This window comes from Hypanus sabinus, unplaced genomic scaffold, assembly GCF_030144855.1.
Source record: "Hypanus sabinus isolate sHypSab1 unplaced genomic scaffold, sHypSab1.hap1 H_7, whole genome shotgun sequence".
In the NCBI taxonomy this organism is placed as follows: Eukaryota; Metazoa; Chordata; class Chondrichthyes; order Myliobatiformes; family Dasyatidae; genus Hypanus; species Hypanus sabinus.
The window spans coordinates 163357-189704 of record NW_026779048.1 but is presented as its reverse complement, the minus strand read 5'-3'; the positions used below and the strand labels follow the sequence as shown (position 1 = coordinate 189704).

General features: G+C 44.3%; 1 protein-coding gene across 3 annotated transcripts in view; it reads left to right on the top strand.

Annotated features, from left to right (window-relative positions):
• The window catches only part of LOC132386081 (up-regulator of cell proliferation-like), a 41246-nt gene extending 15173 nt beyond the window's left edge, over positions 1–26073 (top strand). For 2 of the 3 annotated variants that reach the window (XM_059958377.1, XM_059958376.1), the window contains one exon: positions 17818–26073. In XM_059958377.1, coding sequence (XP_059814360.1) covers positions 18335–23164 — 4830 coding nt within the window. In that variant the 5' untranslated portion in view covers positions 17818–18334 and the 3' untranslated portion in view covers positions 23165–26073. Of the gene's footprint in view, positions 1–15277; positions 15369–17817 lie in introns of those variants that run through there. The other variant, XM_059958378.1, reaches the window with a different exon arrangement.
• Positions 26074–26348: the final 275 nt, after the last annotated feature.

The window sequence follows — 26348 nt, the reverse complement described above, 5'->3', positions numbered from 1 at the left end:
TAGTGCCATGCTGACTTTGACTTATTTTATCATTAGTCTCCAAGTATCCCAAAACCTCGCCCCTAATAACAGACTCCAACACTTTCCCAACCACGGAGGTTAGGCTAACTGGCCTGTAATTTCCTTTCTTTTGTCCTCCTCCCTTCTTAAAGAGTGGAGTGACATTTGCAATCTTCCACTCCTCCGGGACAATGCCAGAATCAAGTGATTCTTGAAAGATCATGACCAATGCATCAGTTTCTCTTCAGCAACCTCTCTCAGGACTGTGGGATGTTGTCCATCTGGTCTTATCCACCTTAAGACCTTTCAGTTTGCCTAGCACTTATTCCTTTGTAATAGCAATGTCACTCACTCCTGCTCCCTGACACTCACAGATCTCTGGCACACTGCTAGTGTCTTCCACAGTGAAAGCAGATGCAAAGTACCCATTAGGTTCATCTGCCATTTCTTTGTCCCCCATTACTACCTCACCAGCATCATTTTCCAGTGGTCCAATATCAACTCTCAACTCCCTTTTACTCTTTACGTAACTAAAAAAAAAACTTTTAGTATCCTGCTTTATATTATTGGCTTGTTTGCTCTCATATTTCATCTTTTTCTTTCTTGTGTCTTTTCAGTTGCCTTTTGTGGGGTTTTAGAAGTTTTCCATCATTCAACTTTTCACTCATTTTTGCTACCTTATATGCCTTTTCCTTGACTTTTATGCAGTCCTCAACTTCCTTTGTCAGTCACAGATGCCTATCCCTGCCATTTGAGAACTTCTTCATTTGTGGGATATATCTATCCTGCACCTTGTGAACTATTCCTAAAAACTTCAGGCACCTCTGCTCTGCCGTCATCCCCACCAGTATTCTCCTCCAATCCACCTGGGCAAGCTCCTCTCTCGTGCCTCTGTAACTCCCTTTATTCCATTGTGATACTGCTCACATGACTTCTGCTTCTCCCTCTCAAATTACAGTATGAATTCAATCATATTACGGTCACTGCTTCCTAAGGATTCCTTTACATTAAGCTCCCTAATAAGATCCAGGTTATTACACAACATCCAATCTAAGATAACCTTTTCCCGAGTAGGCTCAAGCAAAAGCTGCTCTAAAATACCATCGCAAATTCCCTCTCTTGTGATCAGACACCAACATGATTTTCCCAATCCCCTTGCATCTCGAAGTCCTCCATTACAATTGTGCCATTACCCTTATTACATGCCTTTTCCAGATCCCTTTGCAATCTCAACCTCACATCTTAGGTACTGTTTGGAGGCCTATGTATGATTCCCATAACTTTTTTTTTACCCTTGCAGTTTCTTCGATCCACCCACAAAGACTGAACATTCTCTCACCCTATGTCACCTCTTTCAAAAGATGTAATTCCATCTCTTACCAACAGAGCCACACCAACACCTATGTCTTCCTGCTTGTCCTTTCAATACAAAGTATATCCGTTGATGTTAAGCCCACCTATTGACACAGTGATGCCCAAAACATCATTCTGATCAATCTCTAACTGTACCACGGGTTTGTCCACCGTATCCCGAATACTATGTGCATTTAAATATATCACCTCCAGTCCTGCATTCTTCTCCCTTTTGAATTTTGCCTCTGTGGTACAATTTAACTCTTTACTCTGTCTGCATTTGTACTCAGTCATTGGCTTGTCCTTACTTACATTCAGGTTACACCCATCATCTACTTGTAAACCCACTGGCTCATCCTCAGCTCTATAAACTGGTTCCCATCCCCCTGCCATATTAGTTTAAACCACTCCCAACATCTCTAGTGAATCTGCCCGGAAGAATATTGGTCCCCCTCAGATTCAAGTGCAACCCGATCCTTTTGCACAGATCACACCTGCCCCAGAAGAGGTCCCAGTTATCCAGAAATCTGAATCCCTACCCCCTGCTCCACAGGAGGGGGAAAGGGGTTAAGAAGCCCGTGGCAATTCCCCTCAACAACAGGTATATCACTTCGGATATTGCTGGGGTGGGGAGGGGTGACTTAACAGAGGAAAGTCACAGTGGTTGGGTCTCTGGCTCTGTGACTCAGAAGGGAAGTGATGGGGGGAGAAGTGGCATGTTGTGGTGATAAGAGATTCAGTATTTCGGGGAACAGAATGAAGGTTCTGTGGGCAAGAACAAGATTCTCAGCTGGTATGTTGCCTCCAGGGTGCCAGGGTCCAGGGTATCTTGGATTGAGACCTCAGTAATCTTAACTGGGAGGGTGAACAGCCAGACGGTTGTGGTCCATGTAGATGACATGGGTAGGGTGAGTGATGAGGTTCAACAGAGGGATTTCAGGGAGTTAGGTGTTAAGTTAAATGGCAGGACCTCCGGGGTTGTGACCCAGGATTGCTTCCTGTGCCACGTGCTAGTGAGACCAGAACTAGGAATATCATACAGTTTAACATGTGGCTAAGGAGTTGGTGTAGGAGGGAGGGCACAAGATTTCTGTATCATTGGGCTCTCCTCCAGGGAAGGTGAGACGTGTACAGAAGAGACGGTTGCCACCTGAACTGGAGGAGGACTAGGGTGGGAAGGTTTGTTAATACTGCACAATAAACTAGAGTTACAGGAGGATGGGAAACAAAGTGCCAGAACAGTTAGTGGAGAGATCATGGAGACAGATGTTGTTTCAGCCTCAGACAAAGTCAGGAATCATAACGTTGAGCAGGGTGTGACTAATGCCCTGAGCTGCATATCCATCAATACAAGAATTATCGGAGGAAAGGCAGATCAGCCATGATGTAATGGTGGATCAGGCTCAATGAGCCAAATCGTCTGATTCTGCTCCTATATCTTATAGTCTTATTGTCTTAGAATTCCTTCCAATAACCTTCCCACTACTGATGACCGGCTCATCGGCCTATAATTTCCTGGTTTACTTTTAGAGCCTTTATTAAACAGCAGATCAACATTAGCTATCCTCCAATCCTCCGGTACCTCACCTGTCACTGAGGATGATTTAAATGTCTCTGCTACGACCCCGGCAATTTCTGCCCTTGCATCTCTCAGGGTCCAAGGGATCAGCTTCTCAGACACCGGGGGTTTATACACCCTGATTTGCCTCAAGACAGCAAACACCTCCTCCTGTGTAATCAGTATTGGGTGCATTACCTTGCTACTGCTTTGTCTCGTTTCTATCGACTCCGTGTCCGTCTCCTGAGTAAATACAGATGAAAACATCCATTTAAGATCTCCCCATCTCTTTTCACTGCATGAGTAGATCACCATTCTGATCTTCCAGGCAACCAGTTTTGTCCCTTGCAACCCTTTTGCTCTTAACATATCTGTAGAATACCATAGGACCTTCCTTCATCTTGTCTGTAAGGGAACCTCATACTTCTTTTAGCCCTGATTTTCTTCTCAAGTGTTCTCTTGCGTTTCATTTTCTCCATAAATACCTCATTTGTTCCTACCTGCCTATACATGCTACGCACCTCTCTTTTTTTAACCAGGGCCTCAGTATCTTTTGAAAACCAAGGCTCCCTGAATCTGTTATCTCTACATTTTATTCTGACAGTCACACACAAACTTTGATCTCTGGAAATTTCACCTTTGAAGGCCTCCCACTTACCAAGCACACCTTTGGCAGAAAACAGCCTGTCCCAATCCACACTTGCCAGATCATTGTTGACAGAATCAAAATCGACCTTTCTCCAATTTAGAATCTCATCCCGAAACCAGATCTAACTTTTTCCATATTTACTTTGAACTAAAGACACTGTGATCACTAAACGTCAAGTGTTCCCCAACACAAAGTAATGTCACCTGCCCTGTCTCATTCCCTAATAGCAGATCAAGTATCGCACTCTCTTGTTGGGACTTCTACGTACTTATTACGAAATCTTTCCAGAACACATTTGACAAACTCTATAATATCTACTCCTTTTACAGTACGGGAGTCCCAATGAATACGTGGAGAGTTAAAATCACCTACTATATCAATCTTACTTTTTTTTCAACAGTCTGTGATGTCACGATAATTTTTTCCTCTAATTCCTTCAGACTGGTGGGTGGTCTATAATATAGCCCCACTAACGTGGTCGTATGTTTCTTAATTCTCAGTTCCATCATAACGCTTCACTGGGGAGTTTTCCAGTCTGTCCTGACTAAGCACTGCCATGACATTTTCCTTGACTAGTAATGCCCCCTTCCTTTAATCCCTCCCACTCTGTTCTGTATAAACCAACAGAACACCTGAATATTAGACCATAAGATCATAAGTCAGGAGCAGAATTAGGCCATTTGGCCCATCGAGTCTGCTCCGCCATTCAATCACAGCTCATCCTTTTATTTTCTCCTCCTCAACCCCAGTTCCCGGCCTTCTCCCGATAACCTTTGATGCCATCTCCAAACAAGAACCTATCAATCTCTGCCTTAAATACACCCAACAACCTGGCCTCCACAGTTGCATGTGGCAACAAATTCCACAAATTCACCACCCTTTGGCTAAAGAAATTTCTCCGCATCTGTTTTAAAAGGGCGCCCCTCTATCCTGAGGCTGTGCCTTCTTGTCATAGACTCTCCCACAATGGGAAACATGGAAACATCCTTTCCACATCTATTCTGTCTCGGCCTTTCAACATTCAAAAGGTTTTAATGAGATCCCCCCTTCATCCTTCTGAATTCCAGTGATTACAGACCCAGAGCCATCAAACATTCTTCGTATGATAACCCTTTCATTCCTGGAATCATCCTTGTGAACCTCCTCTGGACCCTCCCCAATGCCTAAGATGAGGGGCCCAAAACTGTTCACAATACTCAAGGTGAGGCCTCACCAGTGCCTTATGAAGCCTCAGCATCACATCCTTGCTCTTGTATTCTAGACCTCATGCAATGAATGCTAACAATGATTGCATTTGCCTTGCTCACCACTGACTCAGCCTGCAAGTTAACCTTTAGGGTGTTCTGCACAAGGACTCCCAAGTCCCTCTGCATCTCAGATTCCTGGATTTTCTCCCTGTTAGAAAATAGACCTCGCATTTATTTCTACTACCAAAGTCATGACCATGCATTTTCCAACATTGTATTTCATTTGCCATTTTCTTGCTCATTCTTCTCATCTGTCTAAGTCCTTCTGCATCCTACCTGTTTCCTCGACACTACCTGTCCCTCCATCAATCTTTGTACCATCTGAAAACTTGGCAACTAAGCCATCTATTCCATCATCTAAATCATTCTTTACAACATAAAAAGAAGTGATCCCAATAGCGACCCCTGCGGAACACCACTAGTCACTGGCAGCCAACCAGAAAAGGATCCTTTTATTCCCACTCACTGCTTCCTACCAATCAGCCAATGCTCTAACCACATTAGTAACGTTCCTGTAATACCATGGGCTCTCAACTTGGTAAGCAGCCTCACGTGTGGTACCTTGTCAAAGATCTTCTGAAAGTCCAAATACACAACATCCACTGCATCCCCTTTATCTATCCTAATTGTAATCTCCTCAAAGAACTCCAACAGGTTCGTCTGGCAGGATTTTCCCTGAAGGAAACCATGCTGACTTTATATTACCTTGTCCTGTGTCACCAAGTACTCCATCACCTCATCCTTAACAGTTGACTCTAACATCTTCCCAACCATTGAGGTCAGGCTAACAGGTCTATAATTTTCTTTCTGCTGCCTTCCTCCTTTCTTAAAGAATGGAGTAACATTTTCAGTTTTCCAGTCCTCTGGCACCATGCCAGAGTACAATGATTTTTGAAAACACAAAATGCTGGCAGAACTCAGCAGGCCAGACAGCATCTATGGGAGGAGGTAGTGACGACGTTTCGGGCCGAAACCCTTCATCAGGAGGGTTCCTCCTGATTTCTCCTCCTCTGACTCCTGATGAAGGATTTCGGTCTGAAACGTCGTCACTACCTCCTCCCATAGATGCTGTCTGGCCTGCTGAGTTCTGCCAGCATTTTGTGATTTTATTTATTTCCAGCATCTGCAGATTCACTCGTGTTGCCAATTATTTTTGAAAGATCATTTCTAATGCAACTACAATCTCTAACGCTACCTCTTTCAGAACCCTAGGGTGCAATTTCTCTGGTCTGGGTGACTTATGTACTTTTAGGTCTTTCAGCTTTTTGAGCACCTTCTCTCTTGTAACAGTAACTGCACTCACTTCCTTCACACACTACAACATCAGGACTACTGCTGGTGTCTCCCACAGTGAAGACTGATGCCAAATACTCATTTAGTTCATCAGCCCTCTCCTTGACCCCCGTTATTATTTCTGCTGCTTCATTTTCAAGCAGTCCTATATCCACTATCATTTCTCTTTTATTTTTAACATACTCAAAAAAGCTTTCACTATCCACTTTGAAATTATTTGCGAGCTTGCTTTCATATTTCATCATTCCCTTCTTATCATTCTTCTCGTTGCTCTCTGTAGGTGTTTAAAAAGTTCCCAATCCTTTAGCTTGCCACTAATTTTTGCTTTGTTGTATGCCCTCTCTTTTGTTTTTACAATAGTTTTGACTTCCTTTGTTAGCCACAGTTATGCTACTTTACCATTTGAGTAAATCTTCATTTTTGCAATACACATGTCCTGCACTTTCCTCATTTTGCCCAGAAACGCACACCCTTGCTGCTCTGTCATCCCTGCCAGCAGCTCCTTCCAGTTTACTTCAGCCAACTCCTCTCTCATACCACTGTAATTCTCCTGATGTGACAGACTCAACAACACACATTTCTCTCTCCACAGATGCTGCCTGACTTGCTGAGTATTTCAACGATTCTCTGATTAGAACCCAGTGAAAAAATGTGCAGAATCGTCATTACATTCCCTCGAGTGAAAGTGTATCATACATTTAATAAGGATAACATGCCCCTAAACTATCTAAGTCTCTCTGCAGACTCTCCATTTCCTCAACACTACCTGCTCCTCCACCTATCTTTGTATCATTGGCAAATTTAGCCACAAATCCATTAATCCCATAATCCAAATCATTGACATACATTGTAAAAAGCAGCGGTCCCAACACCGACCCCTGTGGAACTCCGCTGGTAACCAGCAGCCAGTCAGAATAGGATCCCTTTATTCCCACTCTCTGTTTTCTGCCAATCAGCCAATGCTCCACCCAGGCTTGTAACTTCCCTGTAATTCCACGGGCTCTTATCTTGCTAAGCAGCCTCATGTGTGGCACCTTGTCAAAGGCTTTCTGAAAATCCAAGTACACCACATCTACTACATTTCCTTGTTTACACTGCTTGTAATTTCCTCAAAGAATTGAAGTAGTTTGTCAGGTAGGATTTCCCTTTCAGGAAACCATGCTGGCTTTGGCCTATCTTGTCATGTGCCTCCAGGTACTCTGTAATCTCATCCCTGACAATCGAATCGAACAACTTCCCAACGATTGATGTCAGGCAAACAGGTCTATAGTTTCCTCTGCTGCCTCCCACTTTTCTTAAATAGCAGAGTAACATTTGCAATTTTCTAGTCATCCAGTACAATGTCAGAATCTGTCGATTCTTGACAGATCATTGTTAATGCCTCTGCAATCTCTTCAGCTACTTCCTTCAGAATCTGAGGGTGCATTCCATCAGGTCCAGGAGATTTATCCACCCTCAGACCATTAAGTTTCCTGAGCACCTTCTCAGTTGTAATTTTAACTGCACAAACTTCACTTCCCTGACACTCTGGAATGTCCGGTATACTGCAGATGTCTTCCACTGTGAAGACTGATGCAAAATACACATTCAGTTCCTCTGCCATCTCTGCATCTCTCATTACAATATCTCCAGCGTCATTTTCTATTGGTCTACACTCAACTCACTTTTACCCTTTATATGCTTAAAAAAGCTTTTAGTATCTTCTTTGATATTAATCGCCACCTTCCTCTCATAATTCATCCTTTCCCTCCTAATGGCTTTCTTAGTTTCCTTCTGCAAGTTTCTAAAATTTCCTCAATCCTCTATCTTCCCACTAGCTCTGGCTTCCTTGTATGCCCTCTCTTTTGCTTTTACTTTTGCTTTTGGTATGCTGGCCTTTATAAATTAGAGCATTGAGTATAGGAGTTGGGATGTAATGTTAAAATTGTACAAGGCATTGGTAAGGCCAAATTTGGAGTATTGTGTACAGTTCTGGTCACCAAATTATAGGAAAGATGTCAACAGAGAGAGTACAAAGGAGATCTACGAGAATGTTACCTGGGTTTCAGCACCTAAGTTACAGAGAAAGGTTGAACAAGTTAGGTCTTTATTCCTTGGAGAGTAGAAGATTGAGGGGGGACTTGATAGAGGTATTTAAAATTATTAGGGGGATAGATAGAGTTGATGTAGATAGGCTCTTTCCATTGAGAGTAGGGAACATTCAAACAAAAGGACATAAGTTGAGAGTTAAGGGGCAAAAGTTTAGGAGTAACACGAGGGGGAACTTCTTTACTCAGAGAGTGGTAGCTGTGTGGAACGAGCTTCCAGTGGAAGTGGTAGAGGCAGGTTCGATTTTGTCATTTAAAAAAAAAATTGGGTAGGTATACGGACAGGAAAGGAATGGAGAGTAGTGCGGGTAGGTGAGAGTAAGCGTACAACACGGACTAGAAGGGCCGAGATGGCCTGTTTCTGTGCTGTAATTGTTATATGTTTATATGGTTACTTTGGCTCTGACTTCACTTGACAGCCATGGTAGCATTCTTCTTTCCTTTGAAAATTTCTTCCTATTTGGAATATATCAGTCTTGCACTTCTCTCATTTTTTGCAGAAACTCCGGCCATTACTGCTCTGCTGTTCTTCCTGCTAATGTCCCTCTCCTGTCAACTTGCTCCAGTTCACCTCTCATGCCATTGTAATTGCTTGTATTCCACTGAAATACCGACTCATTAGATTTTAGTTTCTCTTTCTCTAATTTCAAAGTGAACGGGATCATCACTTTTCCCTAAGCGTCCCTTAACCTTAAGCTCTCTTATCACCTCCAGATCATTGTACAACACCCTGTCCAGCACAGCTGATCCCCCGGTGGGCTCAACAACAATCTTTTCTAAAAATCCATCCCTTACACATTCCACAAATTCTCTCTTGAGGTCCAGTACGGACCTGGTTTTCCCAATCCACTTTCATGTTAAAATCCCCAACGATTATCATGACATTGCCTTTCTGACACGCCTTTTCTATCTCCTGCTGTAATTTGTAATCCACATCCTGGCTGCTGTTTGGAGGCCTATATACAACTGTCATTAGGGTCCTCTTGACAAGCAAGTTAATGCAGTAGTAAAAGCCAGTTTTTTTCAGCTTTGTACTTTTGCCAAAATCAAGTAGTTTCTCTCTTTAAAGGTCTCGAGAAAGTCATCCATGCCCTTATATCCTCCCACTTGGACTACTCCAACTCCCGGTATACTGGGATTAGTCAGTGGTCACTGTCCCACCCGAAATTGGTCCAGAATGCCGCAGCCAGGCTCCTGACAGGTGCCCGGAAGAGGGACCATGTTACTCCTATCCTGGCCTCTCTCCACTGACTACCAGTACAGTTTAGAATTTATTTTTAGGTTCTCCTGTTTGTTTATGAAGCCCTGAATGGACTGGCCCCCTCCTATATCGCAGACCTTCTAACCCCTTATTCTACTTCCAGGTCCCTCAGGTCGGCTGACTTGGGGCTCCTGGCTGTCCCATGATCTAAATTTAAGCTCAGGGGTGGCCACGCCTTTGCTGTTGCAGCCCCGAGACTGTGGAACAGCATTCCCCTCCCTATCAGATCTGCCCCTTCCATCGACTCTTTTAAATCCAGGCTCAAAACTTACCTTTATTCATTAGCGTTTGAATCTTCCAAATCAGGTTGATTTGTGGCTAGTGCCTAGGCTCGTGTGTTGTTTATTTTGTGCCTATAAGCTGAGTGCCTTGTTGTTTATATCTGGGTTTCTTGTATTTGTGATTTTAGCCACCTGTTATGGTTTGTAAAGCACTTTGGTCAACATGGGTTGTTTTTAAATGTGCATTATAAATAAATTTGACTTGACTTGACTTTTACCCTTGCCATTTCTTAACTCAACCCGTAGAGACTCTACACCTTCTAATCCTATGTCATCTCTTTCCAATGATTTAATACTATTTCTTATACACAGAGCCACAGCACCCCCTCTGTCTACTGACCTATCTCTCTGATACATTCTTGGACGTATATCCTTGGACGTTCAGCTCCCAATGGCAGCCATCCTTCAGCCAAGTTTCAGAGATGGCCACAACATCATACTTGCCAATCTGTAGCTCAATTTTAAGATTTTAAGATTTCCATTTTATTTCTTATGCTGCGTGCATTCAAATATAACACTCTCAGTCTAGAATTTGTTGCTTTTGGTTTAAATCATCCCACTGGCTGTGATTAAGCCTCATCTTCTGCCTGTTCTTCCTATCATCTCTGTTGCACACTGTCTTTGATTTATTTCTGTTTTCCCCTCCTCAGTCCTATCACTCTGGTTCCCATCCCCCTGCTAAATTCATTTAAACCCTCCCTAACAGCTCTATTAAACCTGCCTGCTCAGATATTGGACCCCTTTGGGTTCAGGTGTAACCCATCTTTTTTCTGCAGGTCGTACCTCCCCCAGAAGATACCCCAATGATCCAGGAACCCGAAGCCCTGCCCCCTACACCAGTCTGTCAGCCACGCATTAATATATCTGATCATGCTGTTCTTGTGCTCGTTAGCATGTGTCACAGGCAGCAATCCCGAGATTACTACCCTGCAGGTCCTGCTTTTCAGCTTCCAACTCAACTCCCTGAATTCTCTCTTCAGGACCTTCTCCCTTTTTCTACCTATGCCATTGTTACCAATGTGTATCAGGACTTCTGGCTTTCTATTAGAATACTTTTTTCTCTTTGGGATGTATATATCCTATGCCTTCCAAATTGCTTCCAGAAATTCCAGTCAATGCTGCTCTGTCACCATCCCTGCCGGAGTTCTTTTCCAATAAATTCTGGCCAACTCCTCTCTCAAGCCTCTGTAATTCCCTTTGCTCCACTGTAATACTGATGTATCTGACTTCAGCTTCTCCTTCTCAAATTTCAGGGTGAATCTGATCATATTATGATCACTTGACCTGAAAGGTTCTTTTACCTTAAACATGCTAATCAATTCTGGCTCATTGCACCACACCCGATCCAGAATTCCCTAGTGGGCTCAATGACGAGCTGCTCTAAAAAGCCAATCGTAGGCATGCTAGAAATTCCCCTCTCGGAATCCAGTACCAACCTGATTTTACCAGTCTACCTGCATAATGAAGTCCCCCATGACTATTGTAACATTGTCCTTTTGGCTTGTATATTTTTAACCTTCTATTGTAATTTGTAGACCACATCCTTACTACTGATTGGGGGTTTGTATACATCTCCCATCAGGGTCTTTCTACCCTTGCAGATCCTGGCTCTACCCACAATGATTCAAGTTAAAAAAGTCTTTAATAAGTCAGAAAAGTATTTAATTGGAATGAGGGGAATTATGAGGCTATCAGGCAGGAACTTGGGAAGCTTAAATTGGAAACAGATGTTCTCAGGGAAAGGAACAGAAGAAATGTGGTAAATGTTCAGGGGATATTTGTGTGGAGTTCCGTATAGGTACGTTCCAATGAGACAGGGAAGTTATGGTAGGGTACAGGAACCGTGGTGTATAAAGGCAGCAGTAAATCCAGGCAAGACAATAAAAAATCTTACAAAATATTCAGAGAGCTAGGTAATGTTAGAGATCTAGAAAATTATAAAGCTAACAGGAAGGAGCTTAAGAAGGAAATGTGGAGAGCCAGAAGGAGCCATGAGAAGGCTTTGGCGGACAGGATTAAGGAAAACCCCAAGACATTCTACAAGTATATGAAGAGCAAGAGGATAAGAAGTGAAAAAATAGGACCAATCAAGTGTGACAGTGGTAAAGTGTATGGAACTGGAGGAAATAACGAAGGTACTTAATGAATACTTCAGTATTCACTATGGAAAAGGATCTTGGTGATTGTAGTGATGACTTGCAGTGGACTGAAAAGTTTGAGCATATGGATATTAAGAAAGAGGATGTGCTGGAGCTTTTGGAAAGCATCAAGTTAGATAAGTCACCGGACCAGATGAGATGTACTCCAGGCTACTGTGGGAGGCGAGGGAAGAGATTGCTGAGCCTCTGGCGATGATCTTTGCATCATGATTGGGGACGGGAGAGGTTCCGGAGGATTGGAGGGTTGCGAATGTTTTTCATTTATTCAAGAAAGTGAGTAGAGATAGCCCAGGAAATTATAGACCTGTGAGTCTTACTTCAGTGGTTGGTAAGTTGATGGAGAAGATCCTGAGAGGCAGGATTTATGAACATTTGGAGAGGTATAATATGATTAGGAATAGTCAACATGGCTTTGTCAAGGGCAGTTGTGCCTTACGAGCCTGACTGAATCTTTTGAGGATGTGACTAAACACATTGATGGAGGAAGAGCTGTAGATGTAGTGTATATGGATTTCAGCAAGGCATTTGATAATGTACCCTATGCAAGGCTAATGAGAAAGTAAGGAGGCATGGGATCCAAGGGGACATTGCTTTGTGGATCCAGAACTGGCTTGCCCACAGAAGGCAAAGAGTGGTTGTACACGGGTCATATTCTGCCTGAGGTCGGTCACCAGTGGAGTGCCTCAGGGATCTGTTCTGGGACCCCTACTCTTTGTGATTTTTATAAATGACCTGGATAAGGAACTGGAGGGATTCATTGTTAAATTTGCTGATGACACAAAGGTTGGAAGTGTTGTGGATAGTGTGGAGGGCTGTCAGAGATTACAGCGGGACATTGATAGGATGCAAAACTGGACTGAGAATTGACAGATGGAATTCAACCCAGATAAGTGTGAGGTGGTTCATTTTGGTAGGTCAAATATGATGGCAGAATATAGTATTAATGGCAAGACTCTTGGCAGTGTGGAGGATCAGCGGGATCTTGGGTTCTGAGTCCTTAGGATGCTCAAAGCAGCTGCGCAGGTTGACTCCTGGTTAAGAAGGCATACGGCTTATTGGCCTTCATCAATCGTGGAATTGAATTTCGGAGCCAAGAGATAATGTTACAGTTATATAGGACCCTGGTCAGACCCCACTTGGAGTACTGTGCTCAGTTCTGGTCGCCTCACTATAGGAAGGATGTGGAAGCCATAGGAAGGGTGCAGAGGAGATTTACAAGGATGTTGCCTGGATTGGGGAACATGCCTTATGAGAATAGGTTGAGTGAACTTGGCCTTTTCTCCTTGGAGTGACGGAGGATGAGAAGTGACCTGATAGAGGTGTATAAGATAATGAGAGGCATTGATCGTGTGGATAGTCAGAGGCTTTTTCCCAGGGCTGAAATGGTTGCCACAAGGGGACACAGGTTTAAGGTGCTGGGGAGTAGGTACAAAGGAGATGTCAGGGGTAAGTTTTTTTACACACAGAGTGGTGAGTGCAAGGAGTGGGCTGCCGGCAACAGTGGTGGAGGTGGGTACGATAGGGTCTTTTCAGAGACTTTTGGATAGGTTCATGGAGCTTAGTAAAATAGAGGTCTATGGCTAATGCTAGTAATTTCTAAGGTAGGGACATGTTCGGCACAACTTTGTGGGCCAAAGGGCCTGTATTGTGCTGTAGGTTTTCTATGTTTCTATATTTCTAAAATATTCTGGCCCTGTGTCACTTCTTTCTAATGATTTGATTTCACTTTTTTACCGATAGAGCAACACAAACCCCCCACCGGCACACCCGGCCTTCCAGTCTGTCCTTTCAATAAAAATGTGTATCTCTGGATTAATCTCCCAGCTATAATCTTCTTTCAGCCGTGATTCAGTGTTGACTTCAACATTATACCTGCCAATCTACAACTGTGCTGCAAGTTCATCTGCCTTATTCCATATACTGCACCATTTCAAATATAAAACTTACAGTCCTGTATTCACCCTTGTCTGCCTTTTACATTGCAACTCAGCACGCTGACTGCAATTTTGCCCTGTCAACAGCTTCTCCTCACTACACAGTGCCTCTGTTTGTAAACCAACCACCTCATCTTCAGCATTGCCATCCGACTTTCTGACGCATTCATCATACTGACAAATCCAAATTGAATTAAATCCAAGATCTAATTTAGTGAAGAATTTGACCCTTGTAGTAAATCAAAGGCTGAGTTCATTAATGGTAAGCAGTGATGACTTTTATTGGTAATCTTGTTAAGATTCTAATAATCAATATAGGGTCACAAACAAGAGAAAATCTGCAGGTGCTGGAAATCCGAGCAACACACACAAAACACTGGAGGAACTCAGCAGGCCAGGCAGCGTCTATGGAAAATGTACAAATGACATTCTGGGCCGAGACCCTTCGGCAGGACGGGAGAAAAAAAGCTGAGGAGTAGATTTAAAATGTGGGGGGAGGAGGGAAACACGAGCCTGGGTGGGGGGAGGGACAGAGTAAAGAGCTGGGAAGTTGATGGATGAAAGAGACAGAAGACGATGGAAGAAAGAAAAAGGGGGAAGGAGCACCAGAGGGAGGTGATGGGTGGGCAAGGAGATCAGGTGAGAGAGGGGAAGGGGAGGGGGTGGCTGGGGGCATTACTCCAAGTTTGAGAAATCAATGTTCATGCCATCAATACTCCAAGTGCGGCCTAACTAGTGTCTTATAAAAGCTCAGCATTCTATCCTTGCTTTTATGTTCTATTCCTCTTGGGAAAAAATGCCAACATTGTTTTTGCCTTCTTTACCACAGACTCAACCCGTAAATTAGCCTTCTGGTAGGCTTGCACAAGGACTCCTAAAACCCTCTGAACCTCTGATATTTGAACCTTCTCCTCATTTAGATAATAGTCTGCACCATTATTCCTTTTACCAAAATGCATTATCATACATTTCCCAACACTGTATTCCATCGCCACTTTTTTGCCCATTCTTCCAATTTGTCCAAGTCCTGCTGCAATCACAATGCTTCCTCAGCACCACCTACCTGTCCACCAATCTTCGTATCATCCGCCAACTTTAACACAAAGCCATCTATTCCATTATCTAAATCATTGACAGACAATGTGAAAAATAAGTGTTCCAATTCTGACCCTTGAGGAACGCTGACAGACAACCAGAAAAGGTTATTTACATTCACAGCCTCCTGCCTGTCAACTACACCTCAATCCATACCAGTATCTTTCCACTGCCTCTCCTTTGTCCACCCTGCTTGTTACTTTCTCATAGAACTCTAACAGATTTGTCAGGCAAGATTACTCTTCACAGTAACCATGCTGACTTTGACTTATTTTATCATTAGTCTCCAAGTAGCTCGAAACTTTGTCCATAATAATCGACTCCAAATCTGTCCTTACCATTGAGGTTAGACTAACTGGCCTATAATTACCTCTCTTTTGACTTCATCCCTACTTAAAGAGTGGAGTGAAATTTGCAATCTTCCAGTCCTCGGGGACCATGCCAGAATCAGGTGATTCTTGAAATAACATGACCAATGTATCTGTTATCTCTTCAGCAACCTCTCTCAGGACTCTGGGATGTAGTCCATCTGGCCCAGGTGACTTATCCACCTTAAGATGTATCAGTTTGCCTAGCACTTTTTCCTTTGTAATATCAATGACACTCACTCCTGCTCCCTGACACTCACGGACCTCTGGCACACTGCTAGTGTCTTCCACAGTAAAGACAGATGCAAAGTACCCATTAAGTTCATCAGCCATTTCTTTGTCCCCCATTACTACTGTCACCAGCATCATTTTCCAGTGGTCCAATATCAACTCTCACTTCCCTTTTGTTCCTTATATAACTGAGAAATATTTTAGTATCCTGCTTTATATTATTGGCTTGGCTGCCCTCATTTCATTTTTTCCCTTCTTATAGCTTTTGTAATTACATTATCTTGGATTTTAAAAACTTCCCAATTATCCAACTTCTCACTTACTTTTACAACATAATATGCCATTTCCTTGGCTTTTATGCAGTCCTTAACTTCCTTCATCAGCCATGGTTGCCTACATCTGCCATTAGAGAGCTGCTTCTTCTGTGGGACATATCTATCCGAGCCTTGTGAACTATTCCCAGAAACTTCAGCCATCCCTGTCCTGCCATCATTCCTGCCAGTATCCTCCTCCAATCCACCTGGGCAAGCTCGTCTCTCATGCCTCTGTAATTCCCTTTATTCCATTGTGATACTGATACATGTGACTTGCGCTTCTCCCTCTCAAATTGCAGTCTGAATTGAATCATATCATGACCACTGCCTCCTGAGGGTTCCTTTACAATGGTCATGTGGATAGCCAGGGACATTTTCCCAGGGCTGAAATGGCTAACACGAGGGGCATAGCTTTAAAGTGCTTGGAAATAGGTACCGAGAGGATGTCAGGGACAAGTTTTTCACACAGAGAGTGGTGGGTGCATGGAATGCACTGTCGGCGGTGGTGGTGGAGGCAGAAACGATAGGGTCTTTTAAGAACCTCCTAGTTAGGTACATGGAGCTTATAAAAATAGAGGACTATGCGCTCGGGAAATTCCAGGTAGTTTCTAGAGTAGGTTACATGGTCGGCACAACATTGTGGGCCGAAGGGCCTGTTATGTGCTGTAAATGTCTATGTTCTATGTTCTATTAAGCTCCCTCATCAGATCTGGGTTATTACACAACACCCAATCCAGGATAACCTTTCCCCGAGTAAGCTCAAGCACAAGCTGTTCTAAAATAAACATCTCATAGGCATTCAACATATTCCCTCTCTTGTGATCCAACACCAACCTGATTTTCCCAATCCCCTTGCATATTGAAGTCCCCCATCACAATTGTCATTACCCTTACTTCATGCCTTTTCCAGCTCCCTTGCAATCTGAACCCCACATCTTGGCTACTATTTGGAGTCCAATATATGGTTCCCAAAATGTTTTTTCACCCTTGCAATTTCTTAACTCCACCCACAAAGATTCAACATTCTCAGACACAATGTCACCTCTTTCTAAAGGTGTAATTCCATCTCTTACCAACAGAGCCACACCACTGCCTGTGCCTTCCTGTCTGCTGTTTTGATACAAAGATCTTTCCTGTAACACCATAGGATTTTATCTTGTTAAGCATCCTCATGTGTGGCACCTTATCAAATGCCTTTTGAAAATCCAAGTAAATGACATCCACTGCATCTTATTTGTCCACCCTGCTTGTTACTTCCTCAAAGAACTCTAACAGATTTGCCAGGCAAGATTTCCCTTTACAGAAACCATGCTGACTTTGACTTATTTTATCATTAGTCTCCAAGTACCCTGAAACCTCATCCATTATAACAGACTCCAACACCTTCCCAACCACTGAGGTTAGGCCTTCTTTCAGCCACGACTCAGTGATGCCCACAATGTCATACCGACCAATCTCTAATTGTGTCATGAGCTCATCAACCTTATTCCAAAAGCTATGCACATTTAAATCCAGCACCTTTAGTCCTGTATTCTTTGCCCTTTTAAATTTTGACTCTGTGGTACAATTTAGCTCTTTGCTCTGTCTGCATTTTTACCCAAACATTGGCCTGTTCTTTCTTACATTCATGTTACACCCATCATCTACTTGTAAACCCACTGGCCCATCCTCAGCTCTGTCACACTGGTTCCCATCCTGTGTTCTAGGTTCTATGTTCAATTTGTGTAGAGACTTGGACATTTCCCTCATCATGGTCATGAACAGCCCACCCCTTACAGTCAGCCTGTGCCCTGATCCTAGACTCATTAGCCAGTGGGAACATCCTCCCTGTATCCAGCAATGTTAAACTCTGTCCTCAGTTCAGTGAGATCACAACTCATTCTTCTAACCCCCAGTGAACAGAGGGCTGGTCAACTCAACTTCTCCTGATGTGACAGACTCACCAACACATGGAGCTGAAACACTGACCTTGTTTCTCTCTCCACAGATGCTGCCTGACCTGCTGAATATTTCAACGATTCTCTGATTTCACCCCAGGAAAAAATTCTGCAGAATCTTCATTACACTCCCTTGAGAGAAAGTGTATCATTCATTTACTACGGTCAACAAGTTTGTACCCAGTCCTCCTGGTGTGGTGTCATGAAGACCAGTTATAATTCTGTGACCAATTCCAGGTTGCCATGGTGATCACCTACCGACTGTACTCAGTACACACTGTGCCAGGACAACGATCACCAGCCAGAGGCACGAAACCATTCAGCCCTGTGATCCTGGGACAGGAGCTGTGTATTCCAATAAGACATCAGGCACAGCAAATATCCAGGACAGGAATCAAGTGAAAACCATAAATCTTTGGAGACAAGTTTTATCTTTGTGAGAATTCAAGAAACAGAACAGTACTCCTATTCCCAAAACACCCCAATCAGCACGTCGCTCCCCGAAGTAGTCCCACCTCTAAGAAAGAGAACAGAGATTCCAGGAGAACACAGAGCGCATCAGAGACGATGACGAACATTTTACCTGGTGGAAATAATGAGTCTGTAAATCTCAGCCCCCCACAAATTGTAAAGGATTTGGGATTACAGGATCTATATCCTCACAAATTGTCTCTTCAGACCGTGCGGGAGGTGTCCCAGGATAAACCAGAGGACAGCAAACCAACTTGTGCAGAAGATCTTCCCTGGCGATTTCTCCAAAGGATCCTCTCAGCCAATTCACTGGCGAGGAATCCTGACTGGCCACCTGATCTGTCCTCGGACAGTGAGGATGAAGATGATGATGCTGAAGACTTCAGTGATTTCTTTGAAGTTAAAGGACATGGGAATCATGGGATGAATCCTCTGGATATCATTGCTGCCATTTTCCTCTGTGCTGACCACTCTCTCCAGCAGGAACTGATGCTGAAGATGTCTCTGTGCCAGTTTGCATTACCCTTTCTGATGCCAGACACTCACAGTCACCCCATGGACAAGGTGAGGGGACCCACAGAAGGGCCTGGTGCCACCCTTCTCCTCTGGGCCATGAGGCCCATTGTTAAAACATGGTGCCCACATTCTCCTACAGACAGCAGCCCCGTTGTGGAGGTGCCCATCGTGACAGCGGCCATGCCAACGGTGTCCTTCCTCAGACTGGGAAGGTGCACAGTGTCCAAATCCCGAATCCTCAATCTCACCCTGAGTCAGGCACAGCTGCAGCAAAACATCTTCCTGCACTCCGAGATGGAATGTGGGAATGTGCCCCGCAGGATATCCGATGGAATGGCTGAGATCAGCTGGTATCTCCCTTCTGGGAAGAGAAACACGGATATTTTCCCAGAGGCTGCTGCATTCATTAACCTCCGAGGCGATGCTGAAACTTTCCAGGGAAACGCTCGGTTTCTGGCAAAAGTATCTGCTGCTCTCTTTATTTTCATTGATGTTATCGGTGAGAAGGAACGAGAATTCCTCACCTCTCTCACACAGTCACCAACAAAACTCTTTCTCATAGTCAACACCCACATCAATCAGCAACACATAACCCCTGAGCAGGTGAAGAATCTGTTCAAAGATCTAAAGTTAGAACGTCAACAACGCATTCTTCGGACAAATGTAAATGAGGCTAAACTTGTGGAAAAGCTCCGTTCTCAGATCAAACAAGTAATTCTAATGAGGGACAGGGACCAGACCTTGCTGAGCCTGGAGAAAATGGCTGACATTGCAATGGAAAGTGGGATTGAGGTCGGCGAACGTCAACCTGAAATACAACGAGCCAAGGAACTGACCAAAATACTGGACAGACTTGACTCAGGAGACATTACTGGGTATAAAAGGAGAGTGTTGCCCTTTCATGGAGAGCCCTGGCAAGGGTTGTCTAAAGTTGAAAAAGAGAAATCGCGGATGAAACTCCGTGGGGACAGAACCACAGTCGTGTATAACCACCAACTGGACCAGGAGAAGAACAGAATCCGGGAAGCTCAGCTCAGACAGAGTCTGTCGGACGAAATGCGGCTGTTCATTGAATACCTCACCCGTCATGGTGGGGTTGACAGAGCCATTTCCCTACAGTGGCTGAAGCTGGAACTGGACAGTAAATCACGGGAAGTTATGGCAGGATTGCGTAGAATTTATAAAGAACTGTGCAAAGACTCAAAGCAGAAGGTGAAGGAACTGAAGGAGTTGGATCAGAAGATGTCTGATAGTTCCCTGGGACTCGAGCATTTCATGAGGGAACTTGGCCAGATTTATGAACTTTCAGTGACTCGACACAACGTCACCCGAAGGACACAGATCCACCCAAAGGTGTCGCAGTTCCCAGGGGTTGCTGCTGAACTGTTGCTGGAAGGGTTCCCACTGGAACTCATCGATGGAGACGTTTCCAACGTTCCCATTCCATGGATCACTGCCGTACTCACAGAGCTGGCCAACAAAGTGGGAAGAGCTTGCCGAGTGTTTGTGCTGACAGTGATCGGAGTTCAGAGCACGGGCAAGTCCACACTCCTCAACACAATGTTCTGTTTGCGGTTTGCTGTGAGCAGCGGCCGATGTACTCGAGGGGCCTACATGCAGTTGATCAAAGTCACAGGGAGCCTGGCCGAGGAGCTGGGCTGTGAGTTCATCCTGGTCATTGACACAGAGGGGCTGAGAGCCCCAGGACTCGCAACACTGACAGACAGCTACGAGCACGACAATGAGCTGGCAACGTTCGTGGTTGGATTAAGCAACTTAACGTTGGTAAACATCGGGATGGAAAATCTGTCAGAGATGAAAGATATTTTACAGATTGTTGTCCATTCCTTAATCCGCATGAGGGAGACAGGAAAAGGGCCAAAGTGCATATTTGTGCACCAGAACGTCGGTGATGTGAGTGCGCACAATCAGAATCTGAGAGGCCGTCAGAAACTCCTGGAACAGCTGGATAAGATGACAGAGGCTGCAGCAAAGCTGGAGAAGGTAGACCGAGTAACGTTCCGGGATGTGATGGACTATGATGCTGACAAGGACAACTGGTACATCCCTGGTCTGTGGCATGGTACACCCCCAATGGCTGCAGTCAACACCGGCTACAGTGAACACGTCTCCCAACTGAAGAAGAACCTAATTCAGTGTCTAATCCAACGGAGCAAAAGCCAAAGAGCTTTCACTATCCCGGACTTTATCAAATGGATGGCTGGGCTTTGGGAGCAGGTGAAACATGAAAATTTCATTTTCAGCTTCCAGAACAGTCTGGTCGCAGAGGCTTACAACCACCTCTCCGTGAAGTACAAGGACTGGGAGTGGGAACTCCACAAATTCACTCACTCCTGGGGAAATGAGGCTGAAAACAGAATCAGCAATGCCAGAGGAGATCTCAATGAACTGCTCCATAATCTGGAGAGGGAGACGAGGACAGAGATGGACAAAAGGGAGGGTGTCACTCTGGATAAACTGCAAGCTCTGTATGAAAGTGGGGCTGATAATGTGTATCTGATGGAGAAATACAGAGAGGAATTTAAACTCAGCATCTCCAGTTTATGCAGCCGACTTCAGTGCGATTCAATGCAGAGATGTAGAGATACCGTGAACAGACGGGTGGGACTGCAGGGTGTGGAAGATATTTGTAATAACTTTCACAAGAAGATTGGAGAACAGGTGAAGGAGCTTTTACAGAAGTGTAAAGCAGCAAGTTGGGTGTTGGGTCAACAGGAACTGGAAAATCAGTTTGACAAGATGTGGGAAAGTACACTCTCTCAACTGGAGTATCAGCCCTGCAGAAAAAGAAAGATTGAACAGGAGATTGAAAATCTTCTCAGAGAGGAAACAAAAACTCAAGGGAGAGTGATTAATGAAAGGCTAAAAGGTAACAATCTCTGTGAACTGGGGACCCAGTACTTTCAGATTGAAGAGAAACACATCAATGTGTCACATTGGAGATGGGGTACAAGTAAACACATTCCATCCAGATTGAAATCAGATCTCGATCAAGCAGCAATGATTACAAAGCCCATCGAGGATGAATGCAGACATTGGATCACTGACATCACAAAAAAGGACATGGATTATGACAAAATATATTGCATTGAACTTTTGAACATGATAGAGGGAAACGTTGACAATATTTCACATCAAAACTTTTCAATGTCTGAGGTTTTCAAGGCCGAGTTTAAACTTCACCTGTGTGGTTACGCTGTACCAAGATTCCAGGAGATGCACAGGAGGTTTATCCACAACCACGACCCACAGAGAAGACTGGAAAACATGAAAAGTCAATACTTTGATCTCTTCATGGATATTTACACAGAGCAGGATGAGAACCAGAGACAAGCAGAACGATTTGCACAATCTTGTTTCTTGCCAGCTCTCCGAGACGCCACCCTCAAGACTCTCAGCGTGAACATCGTGGATGATATGAAAAAACACGACCCTGAGCGACAGTACAGTCTCCGCAACAACTTCACTGTGGCCCTCCTGGTCCACCTGAAACAAACACATCAATTTGATGAATATCTCCGGTACATCAGAGACTTTGTGAATTTCGCCAAAGACTGGCTCCATCAGCAAGTTATTAAACACTGCAAGACAAAACGCGATAGGGAGAGCACATTTACCCGTCTGGCTAAAGAAATCATCACAGAGATCACTGGGAAAGCTAAGGACATTGTTCAGGATGCAGTGAAGCAGAACTTTGCTGGAAATGCTCGGAGCTTCCTAAACATGTTTGTTGAAAAGTTAAACATGAGAATCTCGATGCCCGAAGATGAGATGAAACTCGTTCTGCTTCAGAGTGGCAGTGATGGCAAGAAATGTGCAGAAGCCATTCTGCCATGTATTGAAGAGGTGGAGCAGGATCTCCTCCGTGAGGTAAAAGGCTGGGATGTCAAAGCAAAGATTGAAGAATTATCCATTAAACCCAGGGAGGAGTTGTTCAAAGGGTTATTCAAATGTAGTAAGAAATGTCCTTTCTGTGGGGTTTACTGTGACTCAGAGACCCCGGTACACTCACTACAGTCCTGTAAACAGCACTGGCCTAAAGGGCTCAACAGCCATCGAGGGGCAGACAGTGAACATCTTGTAACGGATATCTGTACAGCTTTAGTCGCAAGTGATACAAAATTCCAAAATAAAGACACAAATGGGAAATACCATCCCTACAAGGATTATCAAACAGTCAATGATTACTACAAATCCTGGATTATCCAAAGGGAGATCTCCGCACAGGCAGCATCCTATTGGAAGAAGGTTTTCTACACTTTCAATCAGCAGTTTGCTGATGTATATAGAGCAAAGCCTGCAGAGATCAATGAAAGCTGGAACATTGACTGGGATGTGGTGAGGGAAGAAATGAACAAGACCTATAATACAACCATTCCGTCTTGGTAATGTCCCTTTAAATGGCGTTACTCAGTGAGAGACAGACAAAGAGAAACTCTCTGTCTCAGAAGGAATGGGCAGAGTAAATCACAGAGTGTTCAAATCTAAATCCAGTCACAAATGATAAAAATAATTAGCAGAACAGAAGGAATGTTTCAACTGATAGTTTATCAAATTGGAATAGTTGATGAATCAGATCAGAGATCAATGAGAAGCATTTCTGGAGAGAGTAACAGGTATCCAGAAGGTAGGGACTTAATGTGAGGGTGGAGGGTGGGAAATGAGGATCTTGTGTTGGAATTGAGGTGCTTTGAGTGATGGGATCAGGGAAACTCCAAAGAGGGACTGACAGATAGGTTGGTGAGTGATCGAAGGATAGTGTGAGGAAGGATCAAGGGATACGTTGGAGGGAATTGAGGGATAAAATGATGCGGGATTGAAGGATAGTGTGAAGAGGTATTAAGGGATGGAGTGATGAGGGATTGGAGAGATAGAGTGACCAGGAAGCGATTTAAAAAAAAAACATTTCAGAAGGTAGAGGAGATATTGAGGGACAATTGGAAAGTAGGATGTCCAATGAGATTCTAAAGATATATGAAGGAGCAGCAGGCTATTCAGCCCACCAAGCCTATGCTGTCATTCATTGAGGACATGGCTGATCTACATAGAGCACTTGAGAGCAGAAATAGACCCTTTGGCCCATCTAGTCCATGCCATCTACTTGCAACTGAAACGTATCCCTCCAAATGCCTCCCATTCATTGTCCTTTGCAAACGTCCCTTAAAATTTACTATTAAACCAACATCGACGATTTCCACTGGCAGCTCTTTCCACAAGTGCAGCACTTCCTGAGTGAAAAAGTTCTCCCTCATGTTCCCCATAAATATTTCACATTTCACCTAAAACCTATGAACTAATCTCACCAAGCCCTGAGCCTCTCTCTACAGCCCCAGGGTGGAGAATCCCAATGATTCATCATCCAGGTGAAGATGTCTAACCTCACTGCCCTTAGAAAAAGTCTCTGGCATCTGTCTCGTACACCTTTATCAGATCACCTCTCATCCTCATTGTCTCCAAAGAGAAAAGCCCTTCCTCACTCAAACCTGTCCTCATAAAACATGCTCTCTAACCTAGACAACATCCTGGTTAGTCTCCTCAGTTCCCTCTCTAAATCTTCCACATCTTTCCTATAATGAGATACCGGAACTGAACATAATATTCCGAGTGTGGTCTATCCAGGGTTTATTGATCTGCAACATGATCTTGTGGCTATTGAACTCAATATCTTGACTAATAAAAGCCGACACACCATACACCTACTTAAGGGCCCAGTTAACTAACAACAGCTTTGGATATGGACCCCAAGGTTCCCCTGTTCCTTGACACTGCTCTGAATCCTGCCATTAACTCTGTATTCTGCCTTGAAGTTCGAACTTTCAAAATGAATCACTTGACACTTTTCTGGATTGAAGTCCACCTGCCTCTTCTCAGCCCAGTTCTGCATCCTGTCAATGTCCTGTTGTAACCTACAGAAACCTCCTGCACTATCCATACCTCCACCAATCTTCATGTCATCTGCAAAAGTCCATCCACTTCCTCATCCAAGTTCTTTATAAAAATGACCAAGAGCACGGCTCCCACAACACCACGGGTCAGGGATCTCCAGGCAGAATACCCTCCCTCACCTCCCACCCTCTGCCTTCTGTGTGCAAGACAATTCTGAATTCAAGCAGCCATGTTTCAGATCCCATAACTCCAGGATTTGTGAATGAGACTACACGGTGAGAGGGAGGGGAACAGGAGGGAGGTGGAACAGGGAGTAGGGACAGTGGAGGGTGGAGTGTGGAGAGGAAGGGGAGAGGGTGAAGGGTAGAGCTTGGAGGGGATAGGAGGCGTGAGAGAGAAAGTTAGAGATATTGATGCTGGGAGGAGTTCAAGAAACATTCTCCTGAGGAGAGGGACGGGATCTCTCACCAGTCAAATGGTGCTGAGTTGTGATCTCTGTTGAGGTCGTGGTTCAGACTCAGATTATTCTGTTTTGCTTCTTGGGTTTTTTTTAGCGTTTGTCTATTGGGGGACAGATGGGGAATTGGGGGTTAGGGTTTAAGGACATGGAGCAGGAGCTGGTATTCAGAGTCCAGATCAGAACACTCCACAATTGAAGGTCAGTTTGGCAGGCAGTGATGATGGAGGTTAGCAATCCCAGTCAGTGAGTCTTGGGTTGTAGTCCATCATGGCAGGAGGAGACCCAAAGGTCAAAAGCCTGTGATAAGTGGGGTCGTGGGTCAATACCCAGAGGATGGAAAGACCAGAGCGCATGGCCCAAGGTTGAAGTTCAGATGTGGACAAGACTGTAGAGTGACATCTAAAGATCAAACAGCAAAGTTGGTGAGCCTGGAGATCAAGGCCTGAAGGTAGAATCCCCAGGGTTGCCCTGCCTGGAGATCGAGGGACAATGTCTGTGAGTCCGTGCCAGGGACTGAGGCTGGAGGACCAATATCTGTAAGTCAGAGTCTGGGACCAAAGAAAAGCTGCCTGTGTGTGTGAAGGGGAGGGGTCGGATGTGGAAAAGGGGCTTGTTTTGCTGTTGTTGTTGTTACTGCCGGTTGTATTTTCCTGCTGAACGTTGGGTTTGCTATCTTGGCACCGGAAAGTCTGGTGACGTTTGTGAGCTGCCTCCAGCACATCCTTTGGTTGTGAATGCAAACACACATTTCACCGTAGGTTTCAATGTAGATCTGAGAAATAAATCTGAATGTCTGAGAGCTTTGGGAAGAAACGTATAAAAAGGTGCCGGACAAGATCACCGACAGCACTGACTCCGGAGAGCAACCAGTGAAGAAGACCCTGAGTCAGGGGCTCGGAGAGGAACTCACGGTGAACCCTGGCCAGGTTCATCTGGGGTGGGGAACACCTGAACAGGGGTGGGGGGGGGGGTTTGGAGTTGTGAAAGTAAACTAAAGAGATGTGTAACTAAATAGTTAATGTTTGAACTGTGTAATTACTCCTTGAACAAATCCTGATCAATAAAGACAACAGTTATTGGTCAGTCATCGTCTGGAATGTTCTATCATGTGATGTGTTTAACTGGGAATAGGGTTCACCAGTGAAGTTCACTTTGTGATCAGAAAGCCGTGGAACCGTCGAGCTAAATGTGAGTCAAAATACAACAGTCCAATCCGAGAGGACGAGC